Here is a 21,926-nt window from a genome sequence, read left to right on the forward strand (position 1 = left end):
GTCCTCCCAGGGTGCGATGCATCGCATCTCAGAACATCTTTCGCCATCCTCTTCATCTTGTATTGTACTCATCTAATTCTACGGTCGTTCAGGTGCGTTTGCAAGTACCGCGCCAAAACTGACAAAACGTCAAAACGTGCCCCCTTCACTCCCACCCCCCCTCGATCTCAAATTGGTCTTCCCAATCGAAATCACTGCGCAGGCGATCATTGCAGTTTTCAAACACCATGTCGCTCACGCCCGTCAGCCTCTTCAGAGTGCGTGCCACGTTTACATACGAATGGCGATCGATCCCATCGAGATTCCCCACCACGGAGAATGAGCAAGTCCGAAATCCGACCCTCTCAAGGCGAGGGAAGTGTCCGAGGAAGCGGACGTACTGCTCAAGGGAAAGCATCAAGTGGAATACTTCCAGCGATCGTAGCGCAGGGGCTTGTATCGACAACATCATCATGGCTTGGGCGATTCGCCATGTCTCCCATAACTCGTCGGAACCGTACCAATAGCGCAGGCTCAGGTGCGTCAGGTTCTTCAGATCCCGGAAGAGCCGGGCGAATTTGGCGATTTCTTCGTCATCCATGGTGTCGAAGCGCCACCACTGCTCGAGGCTGCGCAGCTGGCCGAAGAGGGAAGTGGTTTTGAGCGAGCAGCTTTCAGATTGCATGACCAGGTCCATGGGCAGCACCCAATTCTCATGGCTGCCAGTCTGCATGTTGCCCACGCGCACCTTGCTGGACACTATGGCGGCTGCCACCAGTTGCCAGCACTCAATACTATTGCTGGTAGGGACCGGCTTGCGGCCCGTCGACGAGCGAATCACCCCGAATTCACGGCTGGGAAGCTGCTCATCGCCAACGGCCATGATACTGATATCGAGGACATTGTCGTGGCCTTTGAGAGCGAGGAAAGCCAGACGAAGAAGATCCCAGTCTCGTCGCTTGCTGCGCAAATCAACCTGGTCGTCGAGAAGCTTCCGATAGCGCGCCAATCGCAAGCCGCCTCGCGTTCTTGTTCCGGAGTCAGGACTCTCCGAGCCGGCCGTCGTTCACCAGCCTGGGGTCGAGGGCGAATCTCTCCAAAGCCCGGCCGCAGCTCGTCAGGTGGCGCGGTCGATAGCGGGCGCAGTTCCTCCACGCAAAACGTGATCTTTCGCAACGCCTTGCCGTACAATGGGTGCCAACCAAAATCTACGAATCTGTGCAGGCTGGCTTCGGAGCTCGGCATGAACGTGCGCTCGCTGAAGTGCGCGGACACGAATGTTCTGTCTGTCTTTTTGGCGGCGGCTTTGCTGGCCAGGCGGAGGCTGAGCAGGTCTTTTGGTTCTGCTAGTTGTGCGATGCGCTCGAAGAGTTCGGTGGGGAGGCCGAGTAGGGTGAGCCGGTCCTGCTCTTTGGATTCCGAGGAGGATGTTGTCGGTGTTGTCTTGGTATCGGTACATGGATCTCGCTCTTGCCCAGTTGTGGAAGAAGATGAGGCCGGGGTGGGCATGATGATGACTGGCGAGCCTTGTTCTTTGGAGGGTGTGGAGGGTGATTAAGTGAAATGGGCATGATGTTGACCTGGTTTGAGATGCCAGCGGTCTACGAGGATGGAGATCATTCCGACAGTTTATATGCATGGCCAGGTGGGCGTGAATGAGAGCATAGTCTGTGGTCATTCATTGAGACGGATCGAAAATCTCGGATAGACAAGATTGTAACACCAGCTTGCATGAAAGGGCAGAGACATGCATTCCATGAAGTCTCACTCCGTCGTGACCAGTAGATGAGCGCCTTGTCCGCAATACAAATTGCGCTAGCGGCCTTTGCGCAACGAGAGATCATCATCGCTGCACGCGGGCTAATCGACTAGGGTGAATGCCAGCAGTATCGTCTGCCACGTCAGACACCTCTTCTTGGGCAGCATTGCCAGCAGCCTTGCCCTCATCCCCACCACCCTTCTTCCGCTGCTTCTCCTTCTCCTTCCGCTCCACCTCTGCCCTCCGCTTCCTCTGCTCGTCCAACCGGACATTCTTCGCCTTGATCTTCTCTTTCCTTCCCTCGGCAGTCCCACCTCCACCAGCAGTGAGCTCGACATTAATCCGCCTCCCCTGCTCTTTCTTCTTCCTCTTGCCCGCGCCCTCATCTTCCTTGCCCACGGTACTCGGCTCAAACAAGCTATGATGATACAGCTTCAAGCACGTCTTCATGCGATCGTAATTCTCAAACTCCAAAAACGCAAACCCTTTACTCTTCTTCGTCTTCGGGTCCGTGCGATGGCGGAGGGTGAAGGGCTCGATTTTCTGGAAGTGGGCTTTCAGGTCGGCGTCGGTGGTGGCGTAGGGCAGGTTGCCGATGAAGAGGATGAAGCGGGATTTGCGCGGTTCTTTCGTGCCGTCGGTGTCGTCGGGTTGCTCGGCGGAGGCATTGTCTGGCTTGGACGCGGATTTGGACTTTTTGCGCTTCTTGGTTTTGCGTTCTTCGGAGCGCTCTTTGCCGTTGACTTTGGGTGTATCGGGGGTGACTGTTGTCGTTGCTGCTGTTTCTTTGTCGCCGTTCAAGGGGATGAAGTCTTGCTGCAGCGCATTGTCCGTCTCATCCTGCTGCTCGTCGACTTCTTCGCGTTTGCGCTTTTTGCCCTTGCCACGTCGCTCTGCATCTCGCTGCGCTTTCTTTTCCTTTCTGCTCACCGGCGCATCTTGGGACATGGTTTCGAAGGGGATCTGGCCGAGCATATAATAGTGTCGAGAAGATTTGGTGAAGTTGAGAAATTCGGGCAGTGAAGCGGCGGCACGGTGACCGCATTGGGAAGCGCAGCACGCTAGCCTGATGAATGACTCCAACCCTCCCGTCGTGCACTGTAACATCAGTACTTCACCCGCGAAAATTTGCCATTGCCTCATCGACAATGGACTGACCTGGCGATTCGAGAGCTCACACGCGAGTCCATTCGCGAATCTCAACGATGAGCCAATCCCGGGGCGCCGACGCCAGCGAGACGACGCCTTTGCTGGTGTCGTCGAGCGAGCCCAATGGCCCTCTGCCGACGGCAGTGACCAAGAGCGACATTCCACCAACCGACGAACAGGACGCCGCCCAGCAGCACGATGAAGCCGAACCCGCATCCTCGCCCGCCTTCCCCTACGGCCAAATCCTCATCCTCTGCTACACCTCGCTCGCCGAGCCGGTCGCCTACTTCGGCATCTTCCCCTTCATCAACGAGATGATCAATCTCATCGGCGAAGTGCCGGTGAAGCGGATCGGCTTCTACGCCGGCCTGATTGAATCGCTCTTCTCCCTCGTGCAAATGCTTCTCATGATCTTCTACGGGCGCGCGGCAGATCGTTATGGCCGCAAACCGGTCCTGGTCTTCAGCTTGACGGGCATCGCCGTGGGCACCGCCGTCTTCGGCCTGACGCAGTCACTGTGGCAGATGGTGCTGGCCCGGACGCTGGCGGGAGTGTTTGCTGGAAGCGTGCTGACGGTGCGCACCATGCTGGCCGAACTGACTACCAAAGAAACGCAGGGCAAGGCGTTTGCGTGGTTCATGTTTATGCGGAACATGGGCATTACGCTCGGTCCGGTGATAGGTACGTGAGCATGCATCGAGTGGCTGCGTGCACGTTCTAACGCCCACCCTCCAGGCGGCCTCTTGGTCAAGCCAGCGGAGCAGTTTCCGGGAGTCTTTGGAGGCGTTGCGTTCTGGGAAAAATTCCCTTACGCCCTATCGACCTTCACCTGTGGAGGAATGGTGCTCTCTGCCGCTATTCTGAGCCTCGTGTCCCTTAAGGAGACCCTACACCGCAAGGACGCCGGAGATGCTGCAGCAGAACCCCCTTTAACCACTATGCAGGTCATCCGATCCCCTGGCGTGCCCATGGTCCTAACCATCTACGCCCACACCATGTTCCTTGCCTTCGTGTATACCGCCGTGTCCCCGGTATATCAATACACATTTGTGGAGTTTGGTGGCTTTGGATTCTCGGATCAGCAGATTGCCCTCGCTCTCGCCGTTATTGGCGTCAGCCAGGCCGTGTGGACGCTGCTCGCCTTTCCTTGGCTGCAGAGGAGATACGGCACGGGGTTCGTCATGCAACTCGGTGCCGCGGCCTGGCCGTTCTTCATGCTCTCCTTCCCCATCTTGAGCTGGGTGTTGCGTAATGGATGGACGACGGCCTTTTGGGTTGCTTTCGTCACCACGCTAGTGTTGGGGAGCTCCGTGGCGATGACCTTTGGTTTGTGCCCTCACCTGCCACCTCACAAGAAGAAGTCGAGGCTGATCAATGACAATGCAGTATGCTGCCAGCTCTTCGTCAACGACATTTCCCCTTCGCCATCCGTCCTCGCTACTCTCAACGCGGTCGTGCTGACCATGACGAGCGCCCTGCGCTCCTTTGCGCCTGTCCTCGGCACCAGCATCTACGCAGTCGGGCTCGAGTCGGGATTCGCCCACGGACAACTGATCTGGTTCTTCCTCGTACCCCTCGCTGCTGCCTTGAACATCCCCCTCTACTTCCTCCCCGAAGCGGCGTACGGAAGGCCGATCAAATCTGTTGCTGCGCAGGAGGATGAGAGTGAAGAGGCTTGAATAAGTGACCTCGAGTGGCTGTAGAATGCTAGATCGAGAAATACTGCATTTGTTTATGCTGCATCTTGCCTTGTTGAACGACATCTCTTTCCAATGTGTTGGCATCTCAACGGAGCCACCCTCTGTGCCTCGGGCCATACTTGGATTGTTCCAGGCGGGGAGGGAAGGCGCCTTGCAAGCTTCCTGCGGCGCACGCGCAGTTGTTCGATACCGTGGAGTGCATGCCCGTGACGGAACACAAAGTTGAGGGGCCGGTGATGATGCCGATGGCCATGGGGGCGTTCGCTTTCGACCCGCACCAATTGGATGAGACGGGGAGCGAAGTATCGAACTCGCCGGTGATAGCAGAGGACTATTCGACCAATGACAGCAGCGAGATGGAGCGCAAACTGCGCACAGAAGGCGTGTTGCAGAGGTATGAGGGAAGTGAGAATGATGAGAGCGGCGACGCCGACGGCTTCCCTTTGAACTGGGTGTTGCCCCAACATGTGGCCAAGGCCTTCTTCTCCGAGCAGGAGTATATATTCTGCTTAGATGGCGGAGACGAGGGACTGGAGAAGAACAATGAGCGGGCAAAGGCAGTTGGTATGCATCTTGAGCTTCTTGGTGCAGCGCACAGGTGTACACATATGGGAGCAAGATGTGGGAGAAAGGCATGATGTGCCAAAATATCTTGGTCCACCTCTGATTGCGTACGTAAGACACGATACAGAACAGAGCCTACTCAGTCCTCCTTATTCTTCTTCTTTCTCCGTCATGCCCGGCATGCAAGCAGCATTCTGCCTCCCCCCTCTTCCCATCATAGTACGCCGTTCCATCAAACATTCCACCGCCATCCCATTCCTTCCTACACGGTACTCCGCCCACTCACAACTCCTCTCAACCAATCCCTCGCACCTTCGCTTCCTCGAATGTCCACCAGCAAAGAAGAAGACATAGTCCCTCATCACCTCCCAGCAAAACCAAATCTCCGATCAATCCCACCCCCATACACCCCCCCAACACCACCCGCAGCATCAAACGAAGCAAATCGCCGCCCAGCAGACGAAACAGGCACATGCTCACTCGACCACGAGCGACTCATACTGCGATACCGCGGATCGCGCCCCACGCGCGCCGGCGGCGTGCCCCAGTCTTTATCGAAGAAGGAGTCGTTGCCCGTGTCGCTCGTGTCGACGGCCCACTCCGGCGCCGTGGACCATTGGGAAAAGTAGTCGCGGCGCTTGTCGATTGGGCCTTGGACGTAGGCGGCGAGGTTCTCGAGGACGGGGATGAGGAGGCGGGTAGTGGTTGTGTTGAAGGAGGGGGTGCGTTGTTGTTGGGATTTTGATTGGGTTTTCGAGGGAGGGCCGATGGGGCCGGGAAGGTGTGAGCGTGAAGTGCTGCTGGCGCTGGAGGGGGTGGTCTGAGGCTTGTGGGCGGCCATGATGCTCTCGAAGAACTCTTGCTGTCTAGCGAATTTGTTGCCCGATGTCCACCAATCGTTCAGCTCCTCTTCGTATGTTTTTGCACTCGCGCCGGAATGGAGCTTGGTGCCTCGCGGGGAGTCCGCTGGGAAGAAGGGGCCGTTGAAGTTTTGGGGTGTCGGTTTGGCGGGGGCGGTCGTGGACAACGATGTTGTTGTATGATCGTAAGTCCGTTTATCCCACTGCGGGTCTGGACTGCTCTGATCAAGGCTATACTCCAGAACGCTGCGGAGCGGCGACACAGCCGGTTGGGGCTTGGGGGCCAGAATCGTGGGGAAGTAGTCGGAGGAAGTCGGATGTCCCGCAGCTGGTGGCGACAAGACACTGGTCGCTGCTTTTGGAATATGGTCCAGCGATGGCCGATGTCCATAACCATCGTTGTGATCCCCAGTAGCTGGCGATGACTGGTTCTGGTAAGGGTCGTAGAGAACGGTACGTCCGATATTGGACTGACTCAGGCTTCGCTCCTTGGCGGTCTCCGAGATTTTCCACAGCTGGTCACTCATCGAAGTACGAATGCTGATAGACACCGGTGTGATAGGTCGAGTGTAGTAGGAAACGGGAGGAGCCGGATAGATGCTCGACGACAGCATGTGGGCAGGCACATGGTTGGACATGTAGGCAGGATAGTAGCTCCCATATGCAGAGCTTGGGACAGTGTGGTGAGAGTAGACGACGGGATTGCTGGCAAAGGCGGGCTGCAGAGGCCTTCGCGACGCTGGCGTGGGAAAAAATGTTGGTTGAGGCTGATAGTCATAGTGAAACCCTGGCGGTCGCGGGTAGACACCATAGACCGGACCACGGGGTGCTGGAGGCGGCGCCGGACGTAGCAGGCCCTGCGGTGTAGGCGAATAGACTGGCTGAGAGTGCGGGTAGTCCACGATCTTGCGTTGATACGGGAACGTCGAGTAGAATGGATCGTCGTACTTTGGAAGCGGCAAGTCCGATCTTGACGGGAAGGTGAACGAGTCATCACCTCGCACATCCTTCCGCAGGTCCTGCACGGTCGACGAAAATCCCGGCGGTCTTCTCATGGGGCCGTTGGAATCCTCATTTTGTGGCTTTCCAAGATCCTGTCCGGAGTTCAGAGGAAGATTGTGTTCCTGGGCGCTAATCTTCCTGATGAAGTCCTTCAAAGGGTTGCGCGTGGAGTCAAGCTCGTTGCGCGGCTGTGGCGGCACGGCTGCCTCAATTTCCTTTGGGCCAAAGGGAATGCCCATGGCGATCGCCTCCCGTTGCCGTGCGATGGTGCGGAAGTAGGCGAGGGAGTTCTGTTGCAAGGTCTGATGCGCTGTCTCCCCTCTGAGGCGATCGGCGGCCAACTGCCCTTCTACTTTCTTGCGGATATTGGAGTATTGTCCGATGTTCTCCCAGATCATCCGATCTGCCGACCACTGGTGCGCGGAGACGTCGCCGTTGGGGTGTTGGATGAATTGGACGCGGCCAGGTTCGTCGCCGAGGGTTCCGTGCAGGAAGGCGGGGCCGGGCAGGGCATTACCAAACACGTCGTAGATGTGACGCTCGTCAAACGAAGCCTCCACAGTTGTCTGGCGAACTTCTGGCTTGTCCTCGTATGGGTTCAGCTCACCGGCGCCTTTGCGGTTGCGGCGGGAGGTGTAGACTTGAAAGCCGCTGTGCAGCAAGGCAGGATCCTGGGGATCGACATCGGAGTGCGTGGTGTCGGTGGTGCGCTGCGACAGTCTGGAGGCGGGGCGGATGCCCGAGCTCTCGCGTGAAATGGCACGAAACGTGTTGACACGAACCTCCGTCACTTCCTCCCTTTCCTCCTTTTCGGGTGTGTGCTGTGCAAGGGAAAAACTGGAATCGGATTGCTTACCTTGCCTAGCTTTCCCGCGAATACCTTGAGCGCGGCGATCGAGTGAGGTTGGCACGTTCAGAGCGGCATCGGCCTCTTCGATTCTCTTCCTCTGCCGCTCTAGCTTGGCCTCAGCTGTAGCCTTGGCCAAGAGGTCGGAGGAAGAGTCCGGAGGAGGCATCGGGGAGTCGTGGGTGTTGGCGAGCGGCGTGCTGGCTGTGTGCGGGACGGTGTCTTCGGCCGAGCTGGAGGTGAAGCTGGAAGAGTGGTGGGTACGCAGAGAGCGAGGGGCGGAAGGATTGGCTTCGAAAGACTTGGTGTTGTCTATGATGCGACCGGCACCAAGGGGTAGGCGGCTCGGTGGCAAAGCACGAGCGGAAGGCGGGGGGTTGCGTTTGCGGGAGCGCATCAGGAACGAGCTGGCATCTCCTCGCGGGCGGACCGACAGTGAGCGGTGTTGAGAAGCGGTTCAACGAATCGAAGGCGATGAAGAAGAGCAAGAGTGTTGGGCGATGTTTGCGTGGAAGTGTGCTTGCAGCGCGCATGAAAGTAGAAAACAGGAGGGAGATGAGGTGTGCGTGATTGGTGACGACGGCAAGGCATCTGTGACTTAAGAAGGAAGGAGCGAAGGGCACCGGGCTTGTCGTGACTGTTGGTCGCACCTTCCTCATGCAAGACTTGCCTCTCATCCCTTCACCCACCTTATCCACGAGACAGAGCAGTCTCTTGAATGCCATGCAACACGATTCAAGGGACGAAGGGCCTGGCGGAAGCCACTTGTAAAGTTACACCGCATCTGGCACAGTCTCGATCATCTTGTCGCATTCACCGCCATCATTGGTGAAGACGATCGGGCATGAGACAGGACCACTGCACAGGAGATTGCTCACTGGCACCCATCCTTCGACGAGCAAACATACAGCTGCACGGCTTGAGTCACGTCGTAAATGTCTCATGCATGCCAGGTGACGTTGGAAACAAACGCTGGCGACTGAGATGCAGTCAAGGAGTCGCGCCGAGCCAAGCTGTGCTGAACAATACGCCGCCGGTCCACGAGCCACGCCCGCTTCGACTGATACCCTCGGTTGCGAGGTACATCAAGCTTTATCATCGTCACAACACCCGCCCCTCCTCCGACACAATCGCCTTCTGTTTAGCACCGCCGGAGGAGGAGACCGCGGTTCGGGTACACCTGATTTCGTTGAAGCCATTCATCATCGACGTCCATACAATGCCGCAAGTACAGAAAATCACTTCTTCGGAAGTGGCCAAGCATGCGCTGGCCGAGGACTGCTGGATCGTGGTCAACGGCAAGGTCTACGATCTTACCAAATTCGCCCCTAATCATCCCGGAGGAGCCGAGAGTGAGTGGAAGAGCGATTCATGATGTTGTATGCAGTGGACTGTAGGCTAAACATCACCACCTAGTCATCCATCAATTCGCCGGGAAAGATGGCACCAAAACATACAACATGTACCACTCCAAGGAGCTCATCGAAAAGGAATTGGTCGACGAAGACAAGAAGGGCGACTTCGACGAATCGTCAATCGACTCCAAATGGACCGATGCCAACAAGGAAGACGAGTCAGCCAAGTCGCCATTGGACCCCGAGCAGAAACCGCCTCTCGCAGCGCTGATCAATGCCGACGATTTCGAACGGTCGTTCGAAAAATACGGACCGAGGAAGCCGTGGGCGTACATCACTGGAGCCTCCAACGACCTACTGACTTACGATGCAAACAAAACATGCTGGCACAAGCTCTGGTTTCGCCCGCGAATCATGCGCGATGTCAAGGCTATCACCACAAGGACGAAGATGCTGGGTCAAGAGGTGACCATGCCTCTCTTGATTGCGCCCATGGGCATTGCCAAGACCGCTGGCGACGAAGGCGAGCTGGCACTCGGCGCCGGTGCTGCACGAGGTGGCATCATCCACGTCCAATCTACCGCTGCATCGTTCAGCGTCGAGGACATCCTGGCCGCCGTGCCCAAAACACATCCCTACTTCTTCCAGCTCTACGTCGACCGTAATCGAAAGAAAACGGAAGAATTACTCCAGCGACTGGAGACGATGGATCAGATCAAGGCCATCTTCGTCACGGTGGATCTACCAGTGGTATCGAAGCGAGAGGCGGACGAAAGAGTACTCGAAGAACAAAAAGTGTCGCTGTACTCCGGCGATGGCGTTACTAACAAGCCCGACAAGAAGGGCGGTGGGTTGGCGAGAACCACGGGCGGTTTCATCGAATGGCAACTGACGTGGAACGATCTTCCGTGGATCAAGAGGTTCACCAGCAAACCCATTGTGATCAAGGGTATTCAGACCGCCGCAGACGCAAAGCTTGCCCTCGAACTGGGTTGCGCGGGCATTGTCGTGTCGAATCATGGTGGACGTGCTTTGGACAACGCTCCGGCGACACTTCTTTCACTCCTGGAGATCAGAAGAGACTGTCCCGAAGTCTTCACCAGGATGGAAGTGTACGTCGACGGCGGAGTGAGGAGAGGATCAGACATTCTCAAGGCTGTCATGATTGGCGCCCAGGGCGTGGGAGTCGGCCGCCCCTTCCAGTGCGCCGTCGCGTATAACACGAATGGTGTCGAGCACCTTTGTGACAGTATGTTGCCCGCAATCAACCTCTCCCTCATCGGGAAGAAACACGTCGTGCTAACGAAATGCAGTCTTCCAAGACGAACTGGAAACCGCCATGCGGCTTTGCGGCGTGACGGATTTGAACAAGGTGCGAGGCGACATGCAATATCTCAACACCAGCGAGCTGGATCAGTTCCTCCCTCCCAAGCCGCAGACTGGACTTTTTGGATTCTTGCGATCGAAGTTGTAAATAAAGAGACCAACAATCATAGCATATCGACTGCTCAATCCGAGTTGGTGTAGAGCATGTAAGACTGGTTAGCTTTGTCTGCCAGGATAACACACAAGCAATCCGAACGATCGTATACATCTGCGCCTGCAGGCTTTGCCTAGTATTGTTCTCTGAAGTGGGAATGCCGTCGAGTGCCATTGAGTATTTGGTCTGAAAGACGTTGCGCCACCCGCGGAGCAGAAGCATCAGCCACATCAAAAAAGACGTCTGTGCTTCCTCGAACCTCGACTCTTTTGCGATGACACCTGCAATCTACCCTTCATTACACGAGACTACTCCCTCCCAGCTCCAACATGTCGATTCCCTTGGGCAACGCAGCGATGCGTGCCACGTCTCTGAGCATCTGTCGAAGATGTCTTTCGATGCAATCGCGCGAAGCATTGGCGACACGGATGCCCAAACGAGAGATTCATTCCACGCCTCTGATCAGCCAGTCCACTCCTCGATCACACTCCATTATGCGCCATGAACAAAGTCTCCGGCAGGGACTGCGCCCTCAACTATCTTCCCCTCCAAGACGCGGCTACAAAACAGTCCAACAAGCAAAAGACCGTGCAAAACTAGGCGTTAGTCCTCCACCCACCACCCCCTACACTCCATCTCTAACATGCCCGCAGCCCTTCTCCTGGCAAGCCGGCATCCTCTTCCTCTTCGCCGGCGTCGGCCTAACAATCTACTTCCGCTACGAGAAAGCGCGCATGGCGCGCGCCCGCATCGCCGAAGCAAACAAAGGCATCGGCAAACCGCTCATCGGCGGCCCCTTCCACCTCACCACCACGAGCGGCGCGGATTTCACCGACGCCAACATCAAGGGCAAGTACAGCCTGATCTACTTCGGCTTCACGCACTGCCCGGACATCTGCCCGGAAGAGCTGGACAAGATGGCGGGCATGATTGACCTGGTGAAGGCGAAGCATGGGAACGTGCTGCGCCCGCTGTTCATCTCGTGCGACCCGGCGCGCGATACGCCGGAGGTGATTGAGAAGTATTTGGTGGAGTTTCACCCGGATATTGTGGGCATGACGGGGACGTGGCAGGAGGTCAAGGATGTGTGCAAGGCGTACCGTGTGTACTTTTCTACGCCGCCGGATGTCAAGCCGGGGCAGGATTACTTGGTGGATCACAGCATATACTTCTATCTGATGGATCCTGACGGCGATTTTGTGGAGGCCATCGGGCGCAACTTCACGATGGATGCCGCGGCGAAGGTCATCAATGATCATGTGGGGGATTGGAAGGGGAAGCTGGACAAGGCGTAGATCAGATGCTATGCGTCCGTAATATAACTGTAGCATACATGTACTACCCAAGCCCACTCACACATCGAACTCTTGTACCTGGTCACTTAAGCAACACTTGAAGCAGATCGTTGGCGGAAGTGGAAGCGCAGCTGGACATTGCGTAGCAAGAATGGGGTGGATCAAGGAAAAGGCAATCAGGCATGAGATGATCTTTTGATAGCAGCTACGTGCGCCTAAACATCGCCGGTTCGAGAGTGGTCAAGAGGTGTGACGCTACTCCTGACACAGCTCGGACACCACAACGCAGCACCATGCAGAAGTTTGCGAAAAATCTACTCCTCCTCCTCGGCCTCATCACCACCCTCCTCCTTGGACTCGGCAGCCTTGGCCTTCTTCCTCCTCACACGGCCGGGACGCCCACCGCCGAAGGGCGAGGTGAGTGCGAAGTCGATGTGCTTTTGCGAGTCGAGACGAACGATGAAGGAGGGCACGTTGACGATCTGCTTGCCGACGCTGTTTGGATAAGGTCAGTAATTTTCGAGGAGCCTACGATAGCAATTGAAATATTTACGTACCGGATGTGACGCTGGCGGATGAGGACACGGGCGTGGTGGATGGACTTGGCGAGGCCGAGCTTGTAGACGCAAGTCTGAAGACGACGCTCCAAGAAATCTTCGACCTTGAGGGCCAGCACGTAATCGAGCTTCATGCGGGACTCGTCGAGCACACCGACACGGACCAGACGGCGAATGAGGGCATTGCCTTCGAAGAGACGCTTGGGGTCCTTCTCATCGAGGGTGAGAAGTTGACTGAATGTAACAGTCAATACGTGCAAGGTAACGAGGGCACTGCGTATTCGCACATACCGAGCGGCACGTCGAATCTTGGAGAGGGTGAGCATCACACGCCACACCTCACGCTTGTTGCGAAGGCCATATTCGCCGACGGTCTTCAATTCCGCGTCGCTGTGACAGTATGTTAGGGAAACCGTTGACTTGAGCAGAGCAAGCTCATGCTCAGTGGCCTTTGGGTCATGTCACGTACAGACGAGCCGACTCGAACGGTCTTCGGGGAACCTTGTAGGTTTTGGAGTAGCTGCGTCTGTTCATGGCTTGTTAGCTTTATGCAATGACCGTATTCGGTGGCACGGAAGCGACGGTGGTTCTCAGAGGTGCGAAGCGTAGATGGAGCGTTGCCGTTGAGCAGCCAATGCAGTGTAAGATGAGTCCACAAGCGCTGGGCCATGGAATCAGAGAATGAACTGCCGTATCAACCCCATCCATCCCAGGCGAGCATGCTGCCGTGAGCTGAGTCGCTTCGCAAAGATGGTGGATGGACACCACCTCGTACGATGGCGAGCAGGTCGAGAACCAGTTGTCATGGTGTAGGTCCAACCAGCAGCTCATGTCCATCTCTTTCACTTGTCACATTGCCAATTGCGTGCTCGCTCCATCACAACGCTTCGCACCATCCGAGAAACCATGCCGTCGATCCAGTGCGAGGGATAACTTACGGCGCCATGTTTGCGGTTGTCGCGTGAGAATGTCGCTGTCGTGCACAAAGTTCAAGCAGCAGCAGCAAATTTGAAGTGTGTGTTCAGTCGAAATTCGGCCTCGGCCCGGCCCGCCACTCGCGGACAGAATCTTGGCGTTCCGGCGCACCAATTTGAATTCTTCTCCAGCAAGCGTAGCGAAGACGTCGACGACACTCTCACCGATCTCCCACACCACAACTTCACAATGGGTCACTCCGCCGGTCTCAGAGCTGGCACTCGATATGGTCAGTCAAATATCCACCCTGGGCGCAGAGATGGCGATGGACGGAGAGCCTGGAATGGCTGTGACGAGGAACTCCTCTGCTAACAACACTTGCGAATGCAGCCTTCTCGCGCGACTTCAAGAAGCGAGGAGCGATCAAACTCTCCACCTACCTCAAGCACTACAAAGTCGGCGACATCGTCGATGTCGTAGCAAACGGTGCGGTGCAGAAGGGCATGGTAAGTGCAACCCGATCCGACTCAAAAGGAGCCGGCCAGACAGCAAGAGCAGCGTGGAAAAACTAACACACCCCGCAGCCATACAAAGTCTACCACGGCAAGACCGGCGTCGTCTACAACGTGACCAAATCCGCCGTCGGCGTCATCCTCTACAAGCAAGTCGGCAACCGCTACATGGAGAAGCGCATCAACGTCCGCGTCGAGCACGTCCGCCACAGCCGATCACGAGACGAGTTCCTCACCCGGGTGAAGGAGAACGCGGCGAAGAAGAGGCAGGCGAAGGAGCAGGGCACGCAGTTGTACCTCAAGCGTCTGCCCGCGAAGCCCCGAGACGAGCGGACGGTGTCGGCGAAGGACAACAAGCCGGAGAGCATTGTGCCGATTCCGTACGAGACGACGATTTAGAGGGGAGAGGGTGCGTCGTGTGGTGTCTGTGGAGATGAGGACGGCGTTTCGAGTAGTGTGAACCATGCTGCGATCAGCGGCCTCATTCGCCAAACTGAGAGTTTGATAACCACAAATTCCATTGGTGTCCATGCCAGTACCATCATGTCGTCCTTTCAGTCCAGCCATGACAAGCAATCACACGAGCACGGTGAGCAGTTGAACGATATACGGCGCATTATACCTGCGCATGCCTTCTCACTATATACACGGCCCAGCCTTTTTTGGTATCAACATTAACACACTAATACAGCAATTGTTTTATAATCTCGGGCGAGTTCAAAAACCCACACCGCTCCTGCAACTTCTCCGCCGCAACGAGCGCCCGCGCCTCCGGCTTGCCCCCATACCCAGCATCACCGGGATGCGGGCCGCCAATAACAAACACGCCGAAATTCTCGTCCGTAAAGTTGGCTGGCTGCCAGCCCGTCAACGTCTTGAGGCCGGGGACATCGGGCTCGCCGAGCGCGGCAAACGCGGACCAGGAGCGGCTTTGATGCGTGCGGAGGTAGTAGTCCTGGGCGGTGGGGTGGTAGGGCCAGCCGGGGTCGTCGTATTTGGAGAGGTTGCCGAAGACGTAGATGAGTTCGCTGGTGTGGACGACGCCTGGGATGCTTGGTCAGTTATGGCGCACTTTGGGTGATGGTGTTTAGGGAGAAGGAGGGAATAGACATACCTAGGCCTGGTGCGCCGCGCTGTTTCAAAGCGGGCGACAGCATGGTTCTGTTCTGATCGTAGAACCACACGTTGTTCCCCGCTTTGGCCAGCGCGTCGCCCATGTAAATCGCACTGCAGGTGAATAGAATGTCGCGTGCAATGCGCCCCGTGCGGTAGGATTCGCCCTGCACCCACACGTCGCCGCCCGGGCCGCGCTTCGTCTGGAACTCCGAGCTGGGGTACAGCGACAACAGCTTCTGGAGATTCGCTTCCGTGAAGCCCGGGAGGTAGTCGCGGAGCCATTGGTGCGATCCACGCGCTGTTTTGATGTCAGGCGGCATGAACAGCATGTAGTCATTGTCGCACCAGCCAATCACCGCCGAGACATTGGCGAATCTGCCGGTGTCCAGGAGGACGGAGGGAGCCTCGGGAATGAAATCGCCGTCGACGACGGGCAGCCAGGCGTCGCCGTCGTTGTCTTTCGGACCCGGAACGTGCGTCTTGATCTGCGCATGCACCAGCGTCTCCATCGGCTGCTCGCGAAGGCATTGCGCGCTCTCGGCGGAGTCGAAGTCGAGATGGGTGCAGTTGGTGTTCAGCCAGACGCGGTGCATATTGTGTCGAGTAACGTTTCCGGTGATGTCGTTTTCGAGACATTGGCTTTCGCACATGACTTGTTGAAATGGCGCTCCTTGACTCCCGCCGTATGCGATGGTTTGCATGCCCATCGACAAGCCGCCGGAAGACTGGCCATGCAGCGTGATTTTGTTTCCATCGCCACCGAAAGCGCCAATGTTTTGCTTCACCCATTCTATCGCCAATCGCTGGTCGCGAATTCCAGCATTGGCCGATTTCTCGTTGATCAATGCTTCGGTCTGCGCAAAGCCGAAGACTATCAAATACATCAGCGAAGGAATAGAAGCGCTTCTATCATCGCCTCGACTTACCGTTGAGTCGGTAGTTGATCTCAACGTGGATGATGGGATGCCCGTCATCCACCGACTGCAGAATCAGGCCTCCCGGTTGTGACAGAATGCCGTCTTTGCTGCCAGTGATGAAGCCTCCTACGACGCCGTTAGAGTTGATCAAGACGACGAAAGTGGACGGATCGTTCGCAACATACCTCCATAAATCCAGAGCAAGACGGGCAGATTGTCTCCAGCCTGTGTTCCATTCGGTCGCCAAATATTGAGACTCAAACAATCTTCGGAGATTTCTGTAACATAGGTATAAGCGTTGAACGGGTTCGGCGTTCCGTGGACGGTTCGCTGCGGACATGCTGGTCCCGCTTGAGTTGCGTAGAGCGTGCTGTTCGCCGGAGGAGTGTAGGGGACGGGTGGTCTGAACCGATTATTGCCAGCGGTCGACTCTGCGTAATAAATTGTGAGGAAGCCTTCGATCTCGTTGGCGTGAATGCCCTGATAGGTCACGCCTTGGTCAAAGACGTTCGTGGCGACAGGCGCTTGAACATTCGTGGCGATAGGTGTCGCCACCGCACTGGCAGCCCCCAACAGGGCAAGCACCAGGCTTCTCATGGTGCTTTGGGAGCGAATGCAAAAAATAACGAGAGACTCAACGGCGGCCAAGGCCGAGGATGAAGAGAAATGCCAGACGGACGGTCAAGCCATCCACTCACCGACGCGTCTTTCGTGAGAGATAAGAGGGCGAATGCGGCCAGGCACATGCCGCAACGGACATGATATACACCAGGCAATTCGCGCATTGCCGCGCTGACAGACTGCAGATGCGGCGTGATCGATTTCGCTTGGCTCCTGGCGGGTGCCGGGCGAGAAACCGGGCAACTTCCGGCGGCCGTCAAAATCTCCCCGCGTGTTTGGTACGCCTTCTTGTTGCAGAAGTCGTTGCCTGTTCGGGGGAAAGCTATGCTGAGATGGGTAAGGTGTGGCATGGTTTGCGCCCATGGGCAGGTGAGGCTTGCCGACCTGCCCCGTCCCACGATACCTTAGGGCCTTTAGACTCGATTGCGCATGCCCAAGCGAAGGGCGATGCGGGGCTCCAATATTGTCGTCAAATAGACCTAACTCGACCGTGGGCCTGTGGTAGTCAATGGCCATCAAGACGACGTAAAGGCGAGGTCGCCAAGGCCATGGTTCACTCCACCGCGTTGTCTCAGACTCGGCTGTTCGCGTGCGTTCATGCCCCGTCCCACCGCCGGCTTACCGCTTTGCCGCGCTGGCGCGATTGGCCTATAGGCGGGGCCCTATGTAGCGAAATTGAACAAGGGCGCGCCGCACCTGACTGTGCAGATCCCCTACATATTTGCGCCGCCGTTGCCGATGCAGCGTAAATGCGCCGAAGGCGTGATTCTCCGCAGGGGGGCCCCTGGTCATTTCGTTCTCGGCATCTTCGGAAGTGTGCGACACGCTGTGCAGTTGCGGTGTGCTCTCGTCTCCTGATGATGAACTTGCATGCAGTCCAATGCCCATCACATTGGGATTAGCGGTTTGCGTGCGCGTGGCATTTGATGTTGCATCGAGTTTGCGCTCCACTTTTGATTGGACGCGGCTACGCCCCACCCGCCTAATAATCACCTTAACTCTAAAACGGACTTGCTAGACCTCACACCATTCCAGAACCCGAGGAGTCTGTCGGTATTGGTTTGAATGCCTCTCCCAAGGCCCACACTCCACGTGCTCGTATCTCTACAACCCTGCTCGAACCGATGATCGGCATCTGGAGGTCTTGATGTCTCTCGGTGCTCGATAAGCGCGGTAATCTGCGCCGGAATCACGGAAGAGTAGCTTCATCAAGGCCGTAATAACGAGGCTGCCATACGCAATGGATTTACCGCGCCCGCACTATACCGTCTTCATCCGTCTGCCCTTCCCTCGTGACGACTTCCGAGATCCTCCACAGGTGCAATGGGATGCATCCAGGGACCAGCAATTGTGGAAGTACATCTCCAAAACCTCGCAGTCCAAGGCGCTCAACTGGGAGCAACTGAGTAGCAAATTCAACGTGCCTCTCCCCTTCCTCCTTCAACAGGCGGCATGGCTTTACGAGCGGCACTTCGAGGGCGTAAAGGCTCAGATGAAGGGCCTTGGCGCGGCGGGCGGTACGGCGAGTGCTTTCTCCGGCTCCACGCCATCCGGTGATGCTCATCTAGGAGGATCTGATCATCCACAGCTAGGAGCTGAAAGTGAGTCTGATCACAATCTCTTCAAGTCGCGTGCTAAATGAGACCCAGGCGTGAAGGCCCCGCCGGCGATCAATACTTTGAGAAGAAGTCCTTTGACGCCCGTCGACGCCCCTGAATCCCCGTCAACTCTCAAGGCTGGCAAGCCGGGGATGTCCCGGACCCCGTCGTCCAACACGGTCACGCAGAGTCGTGTCTTCTCCACCTCTAGACCGTCATCGTCACGCCAGTCCGGCATCCCTTTCAAACAAGCCACACCAGGTCGGACTTCGGATGATTCACACCGCGCTGGAGCTAGATCGTCGCCGCCCAGTGATGCACCGTCACCATCAGGGCCAGACAGCAGGTGGGCAATCGGTCGGAAAGAGGCACTGACCAGCCCCCGCTTCAATCCCTCTGAGAGTGGAAGGTTCAGCTCAGATGCTGATGCCGATGCCGAAATCGACGAAGACGATGACTCCTCCGACGGCTTCCTTCCCTTCGCCTCTTCCGCGAAGCCTACAAAGAGTGATCTCACAGCGACCTTGCGGTCTGCACCCAAGAAGCAACCACCGCCGTCCAACAGCAAAGTCAAAGAACCAATACTCGCCTCCCCCTCATCCGAATCCTCGCAAAGCTCTACCCAACAAATCCCATCGAAACAGAATGTCGCCGACGTCACTGCACAGCGGACCGGTCCACGTGGCCCACTGAGTCCGAAACAGCAAGCCGACCTGGAAAGGCTGAGTCCGCGACAGAGAAAGTCTGGGAGCGAAGCCTCACCCAGCATCGGCAGTAGTTTCAGCGATCTGGATGACGCGAGTATCACGCAGTCGGCTTTGGATGAGGCGCTGCTGAGTAATATGCAGCATGGGAGTGGGGGGACGAGTCAGGCAAGCCGTACGAGCACCTTGAATGATGCTTTTGGCCGCAGGTAGTTCACAACGCTCACGTGCAGAGTGTTCAGACGTGGAGAAGTGCGTGTCGTGGAGTGTAGGATTTCTGCTCTGCAATCTGCCGTGTCACGTTAAACTTGTTATCTGAAAGCTAATGATACGAGAACGCCAACATAGCAAAGTAACGCGGGTGACGAATACATTCTGATATCGAATGCATCCTCGCAAACATAGCAAAATGACACAGGTCAAGACTTCATCCTGATACCGGGACAAGACGGTCACTTCTCTGTATCAGGTTTTCTTCACAAAGACACGCTGTCGAAGGGCGTCCGACCACGCCTGGGGGATGAGCGGGCTGACGACAAACGTACCCTGCGCACCCGTCTCCTCTGAACCTTGCAACTGGGTGCGGCCCGACGTCCAGAGCAACGGGGTCAAGTTGTATGGGTTGTCATCGTTCGGTTTGCGGCTGAACACTACTAGCTCTTCGACGAAGAAGCGCGGTGTCTGGTCTTCCGATGGCGGGGGGCCGGCTTTCTTGTTCGGATTGGTCGCAAGACTGGCTGAGGCCTTTGGTTGGATGGTTGCTTGCGTGGTAATTGGTACCGAGGGGGTGCTGGGCATCGGGGGCTTCGACATTGGAATTGCAGATCCTGGAGGCGCTTCGGCCGCTGCGGGGTTTGATTGAGGTGTTGTGGATGCCGAGGATGTGCTGGGTGCCGGAGACGTCTTTTGTGCTGTCGTGGAGACCGAAGGCGAGCTCAGCTTCTGGAGCTTTCGAGCTGGGTCGACATATTCCGGCCCATGATATTCGATGGTGATCGATTTCAGTTCACAACTGAGAGCATTCTCAGGCACCGTGAAACTCCACTTCTGGTCTCCACTCGCGCCACCTAACTCCTTTATCACCGGTGTGGGTGTATTTTCGAGCTTGAAGCTGATGTACAGATCACCATCTTTCTGAGCGTCTGCTGTAAGTCTTTCATCGTTCGTTCTGAGAACGACTCCAATTTCGGCTTTGGGCGTGATCAAAGAAGACCAGATGTCGTTTTTCGTGATGCCATTGTACCACTGCAAGTCATCCCCCGGTATGAAAGGCTCGATAACATCCGGCTTCTCCTTGTTCCACGTGAACAAGTATTCCACGAGAGCCCCTCCGGAGGCTTTCCCACTGCTTGAGATCCCCAAGACCGTGCCGCTCGTGTTGCTTCCTGTGCCGCCCAGGATCAAAGGACTGCCCGAACTGCCCGAAGCTATGAGAAGGTTGTCTTTGTAGACATAAGCAAAGTCGTAGTCTACAGGAAGGCCTTTTGTGCCATAACCCCAAGGCCTGGGTGTGCTCTTTTCCCCAGCCTTTATGCCTTTGCGGAGCACTGTCCTGCCGTGGGAGCAGTATCGCAGATCTTCAGAGAATTGCCGCAGTGGTGCCCAATTCTTTTCAGCTTGGGTGCTCCGGTCACGACCTCGTCGATATTGCCCCTAAAGAGAGGCAACGGTTGTGGAAGCTTTGATCCCTGCATCGGCTTCAATCGGACCAGTGCCCAGTCTCTAGGGCAATGGACAAGCCGGTCAGCATTCGCATGATAGTATGAAGGCGCAAAGCTCTGGAGCATGACTTGACCTACGGTCTATCGAATGGACTGAGGCGCACCTCCTTAGCTGTATTCCTAGTGTCAAACGAGCCATTCTGGCCGAAGAGGACGCTGAGCCAGACATCAGCATCAAGACTGAGCTGACGGGCGGCGTAGGCCAGTCTCACATACCGCTCGAAGGCCCATACATTTGACTGAGGTATAGGAGGCGCATTCTTTTCTGCATACTTCTGCGTTAGACCAAAGACAAACCTGTCTTGCTCCAGATCACGGGTTGCAGTGGAACCCCTCTTCAGCATGGCCAGATCCGTCACGCCCAGCGAGACGGGGTCCGGGGAGAAAGGTGTGCCGGCAAGACTCGATATCTCTGGAAGAGGAGGCTTCTCTGGGTTTTTCCCATAATCGTTCGTGAACACACAGTGTCCACAAGTCGCTATGATCCCATCCGGATGGACCAAGAACCCGGTGCCCCGAGCAACAGTGAGTTGGTCCCGGAACACACATCTTTCGGACATTCGAGGCCATGTTGCATCCTTCGTAATGACTCCTTGGGACACCAAATTTAGGGCGCAGGCTACGGATAGCGTCGACATTTGGTCTGTCTTCAACTTCCAGCCGGCATTGTTGTCCCATTTTTCAAGATACTTCGCCTTCACGAAGCCACCGATGGCCAAAGTGTCGTCAGAAGGACAGTCCCGAACAAACTGCTGCTCTAGGATTGGGCTTGCTTGCGTTGTTGCCATTTGGGTAGGATAGGTACGAATACTGAATCAGAATGCTCAATGAACTGGTGCGGACCGACTTGACCAAGAGGGGAGCGGGCCAGGCGCTTGTCTCTACTTATCCCACAGATTTGTGACCTCTGGAAGCAACGTAATCTACACTGCACGAGCTAGAAAGGGCGAACGCACAGCGAACCAGGGTTTCTGCAGCTCGTATCAAGCGACTGAAGGGGCATGTGCACCTGTGGAAGTGGTTCCTCAATCTCCGAGCGAGGTGGTGGCGTGAGGGTTAGCTGGGAGCTTGGGAGGCCAGGTCACACCCATACGTGCAGTCCTACAGGAACACAGCATGTGTGGGCTGACGTTCTCAGCTGCTGCGGCGCAGAAGCTGGAGGCAGCATTGGCCGGCATCCGCCATACTGAACGGAGCGCATGCACGAGCTAGAGGCTGCAGTAGCCTGGCCCTCAGACGCGCCTTGGCAATGGGGCGCGGGCGTGTTGGCTGGCC

General features: G+C 56.5%; 13 protein-coding genes across 13 annotated transcripts; 5 read left to right on the plus strand and 8 right to left on the minus strand.

Moving 5' to 3' along the window:
• Positions 1 to 145: 145 nt before the first annotated feature.
• On the minus strand, positions 146 to 1,488 carry BDY17DRAFT_325570 (uncharacterized protein; the record flags this gene model as incomplete). Its single annotated transcript, XM_033737379.1, has 2 exons — positions 146 to 999; positions 1,050 to 1,488. 2 exons carry the CDS (start codon positions 1,486 to 1,488, stop codon positions 146 to 148), a joined length of 1,293 nt encoding a protein of 430 aa, XP_033588646.1.
• Positions 1,489 to 1,566: 78 nt separating this feature from the next.
• BDY17DRAFT_335731 (uncharacterized protein) lies at positions 1,567 to 2,686 on the minus strand (the record flags this gene model as incomplete). Its single annotated transcript, XM_033737933.1, has 2 exons — positions 1,567 to 2,156; positions 2,181 to 2,686. 2 exons carry the CDS (start codon positions 2,684 to 2,686, stop codon positions 1,823 to 1,825), a joined length of 840 nt encoding a protein of 279 aa, XP_033588647.1. The 3' UTR covers positions 1,567 to 1,822.
• Positions 2,687 to 2,943: 257 nt separating this feature from the next.
• Positions 2,944 to 4,566, plus strand: BDY17DRAFT_325572 (major facilitator superfamily domain-containing protein; the record flags this gene model as incomplete). The annotated part of the gene is made up of 3 exons (XM_033737380.1): positions 2,944 to 3,568; positions 3,623 to 4,213; positions 4,274 to 4,566. The coding sequence occupies 3 exons, from the start codon at positions 2,944 to 2,946 to the stop codon at positions 4,564 to 4,566; spliced, it is 1,509 nt and encodes a 502-aa protein (XP_033588648.1).
• A 660-nt stretch (positions 4,567 to 5,226) lies between these two features.
• Positions 5,227 to 6,390, minus strand: BDY17DRAFT_300237 (uncharacterized protein). Its single transcript, XM_033734028.1, has 2 exons — positions 6,254 to 6,390; positions 5,227 to 6,196 (listed from the first exon to the last, which is right to left on the minus strand). The coding sequence occupies exon 2, from the start codon at positions 5,990 to 5,992 to the stop codon at positions 5,513 to 5,515; it is 480 nt and encodes a 159-aa protein (XP_033588649.1). The 5' UTR covers positions 5,993 to 6,196; positions 6,254 to 6,390; the 3' UTR covers positions 5,227 to 5,512.
• Positions 6,391 to 7,230, minus strand: BDY17DRAFT_300238 (uncharacterized protein). Its single transcript, XM_033734029.1, has one exon. The coding sequence runs from the start codon at positions 7,015 to 7,017 to the stop codon at positions 6,535 to 6,537; it is 483 nt and encodes a 160-aa protein (XP_033588650.1). The 5' UTR covers positions 7,018 to 7,230; the 3' UTR covers positions 6,391 to 6,534.
• Positions 7,231 to 8,967: 1,737 nt separating this feature from the next.
• Positions 8,968 to 10,934, plus strand: BDY17DRAFT_268400 (FMN-dependent dehydrogenase-domain-containing protein). The gene is made up of 3 exons (XM_033731924.1): positions 8,968 to 9,212; positions 9,277 to 10,464; positions 10,529 to 10,934. The coding sequence occupies exons 1-3, from the start codon at positions 9,080 to 9,082 to the stop codon at positions 10,687 to 10,689; spliced, it is 1,482 nt and encodes a 493-aa protein (XP_033588651.1). The 5' UTR covers positions 8,968 to 9,079; the 3' UTR covers positions 10,690 to 10,934.
• Positions 10,935 to 11,123: 189 nt separating this feature from the next.
• Positions 11,124 to 11,990, plus strand: BDY17DRAFT_317693 (SCO1/SenC-domain-containing protein; the record flags this gene model as incomplete). The annotated part of the gene is made up of 2 exons (XM_033736125.1): positions 11,124 to 11,297; positions 11,349 to 11,990. The coding sequence occupies 2 exons, from the start codon at positions 11,124 to 11,126 to the stop codon at positions 11,988 to 11,990; spliced, it is 816 nt and encodes a 271-aa protein (XP_033588652.1).
• A 314-nt stretch (positions 11,991 to 12,304) lies between these two features.
• BDY17DRAFT_325576 (40S ribosomal protein S9) lies at positions 12,305 to 13,493 on the minus strand (the record flags this gene model as incomplete). Its single annotated transcript, XM_033737381.1, has 5 exons — positions 12,305 to 12,485; positions 12,548 to 12,781; positions 12,839 to 12,937; positions 13,017 to 13,073; positions 13,486 to 13,493. The coding sequence occupies 5 exons, from the start codon at positions 13,491 to 13,493 to the stop codon at positions 12,305 to 12,307; spliced, it is 579 nt and encodes a 192-aa protein (XP_033588653.1).
• A 218-nt stretch (positions 13,494 to 13,711) lies between these two features.
• BDY17DRAFT_252553 (ribosomal protein L21e-domain-containing protein) lies at positions 13,712 to 14,373 on the plus strand (the record flags this gene model as incomplete). The annotated part of the gene is made up of 3 exons (XM_033731264.1): positions 13,712 to 13,751; positions 13,853 to 13,968; positions 14,047 to 14,373. The coding sequence occupies 3 exons, from the start codon at positions 13,712 to 13,714 to the stop codon at positions 14,371 to 14,373; spliced, it is 483 nt and encodes a 160-aa protein (XP_033588654.1).
• Positions 14,374 to 14,656: 283 nt separating this feature from the next.
• Positions 14,657 to 16,604, minus strand: BDY17DRAFT_252741 (acetylcholinesterase; the record flags this gene model as incomplete). Its single annotated transcript, XM_033731285.1, has 4 exons — positions 14,657 to 15,018; positions 15,089 to 15,961; positions 16,017 to 16,133; positions 16,193 to 16,604. The coding sequence occupies 4 exons, from the start codon at positions 16,602 to 16,604 to the stop codon at positions 14,657 to 14,659; spliced, it is 1,764 nt and encodes a 587-aa protein (XP_033588655.1).
• Positions 16,605 to 17,627: 1,023 nt separating this feature from the next.
• On the plus strand, positions 17,628 to 19,269 carry BDY17DRAFT_176970 (uncharacterized protein). Its single transcript, XM_033729866.1, has 2 exons — positions 17,628 to 18,229; positions 18,278 to 19,269. The coding sequence occupies exons 1-2, from the start codon at positions 17,869 to 17,871 to the stop codon at positions 19,141 to 19,143; spliced, it is 1,227 nt and encodes a 408-aa protein (XP_033588656.1). The 5' UTR covers positions 17,628 to 17,868; the 3' UTR covers positions 19,144 to 19,269.
• Positions 19,259 to 19,945, minus strand: BDY17DRAFT_176983 (uncharacterized protein). Its single transcript, XM_033729868.1, has one exon. The coding sequence runs from the start codon at positions 19,741 to 19,743 to the stop codon at positions 19,396 to 19,398; it is 348 nt and encodes a 115-aa protein (XP_033588657.1). The 5' UTR covers positions 19,744 to 19,945; the 3' UTR covers positions 19,259 to 19,395.
• A 474-nt stretch (positions 19,946 to 20,419) lies between these two features.
• Positions 20,420 to 21,545, minus strand: BDY17DRAFT_176976 (uncharacterized protein). The gene is made up of 3 exons (XM_033729867.1): positions 20,868 to 21,545; positions 20,730 to 20,807; positions 20,420 to 20,652 (listed from the first exon to the last, which is right to left on the minus strand). The coding sequence occupies exons 1-3, from the start codon at positions 21,437 to 21,439 to the stop codon at positions 20,460 to 20,462; spliced, it is 843 nt and encodes a 280-aa protein (XP_033588658.1). The 5' UTR covers positions 21,440 to 21,545; the 3' UTR covers positions 20,420 to 20,459.
• Between the last annotated feature and the right edge of the window lie 381 nt (positions 21,546 to 21,926).

Source organism: Neohortaea acidophila (assembly GCF_010093505.1).
Source record: "Neohortaea acidophila strain CBS 113389 unplaced genomic scaffold BDY17scaffold_7, whole genome shotgun sequence".
In the NCBI taxonomy this organism is placed as follows: domain Eukaryota; kingdom Fungi; phylum Ascomycota; class Dothideomycetes; order Mycosphaerellales; family Teratosphaeriaceae; genus Neohortaea; species Neohortaea acidophila.

What these genes read in the sequence shown, in the direction of transcription:
- BDY17DRAFT_176970 (XM_033729866.1), top strand. Translation starts at nt 17,869, where the DNA reads ATGGATTTACCGCGCCCGCACTATACCGTCTTCATCCGTCTGCCCTTC. An exon ending in TCCACAGCTAGGAGCTGAAA is followed by an intron (nt 18,230 to 18,277) that starts GTGAGTCTGATC and finishes AATGAGACCCAG; the next exon opens with GCGTGAAGGCCCCGCCGGCG.
- BDY17DRAFT_268400 (XM_033731924.1), top strand. Translation starts at nt 9,080, where the DNA reads ATGCCGCAAGTACAGAAAATCACTTCTTCGGAAGTGGCCAAGCATGCG. An exon ending in TCATCCCGGAGGAGCCGAGA is followed by an intron (nt 9,213 to 9,276) that starts GTGAGTGGAAGA and finishes ATCACCACCTAG; the next exon opens with TCATCCATCAATTCGCCGGG. An exon ending in TGTCGAGCACCTTTGTGACA is followed by an intron (nt 10,465 to 10,528) that starts GTATGTTGCCCG and finishes AACGAAATGCAG; the next exon opens with TCTTCCAAGACGAACTGGAA.
- BDY17DRAFT_176976 (XM_033729867.1), bottom strand. Translation starts at nt 21,439, where the DNA reads ATGGCAACAACGCAAGCAAGCCCAATCCTAGAGCAGCAGTTTGTTCGG. An exon ending in AATGTATGGGCCTTCGAGCG is followed by an intron (nt 20,808 to 20,867) that starts GTATGTGAGACT and finishes TGTCTGGCTCAG; the next exon opens with CGTCCTCTTCGGCCAGAATG. An exon ending in CTCAGTCCATTCGATAGACC is followed by an intron (nt 20,653 to 20,729) that starts GTAGGTCAAGTC and finishes CCATTGCCCTAG; the next exon opens with AGACTGGGCACTGGTCCGAT.
- BDY17DRAFT_176983 (XM_033729868.1), bottom strand. Translation starts at nt 19,743, where the DNA reads ATGTCGAAGCCCCCGATGCCCAGCACCCCCTCGGTACCAATTACCACG.
- BDY17DRAFT_300238 (XM_033734029.1), bottom strand. Translation starts at nt 7,017, where the DNA reads ATGTGCGAGGTGATGACTCGTTCACCTTCCCGTCAAGATCGGACTTGC.
- BDY17DRAFT_300237 (XM_033734028.1), bottom strand. Translation starts at nt 5,992, where the DNA reads ATGGCCGCCCACAAGCCTCAGACCACCCCCTCCAGCGCCAGCAGCACT.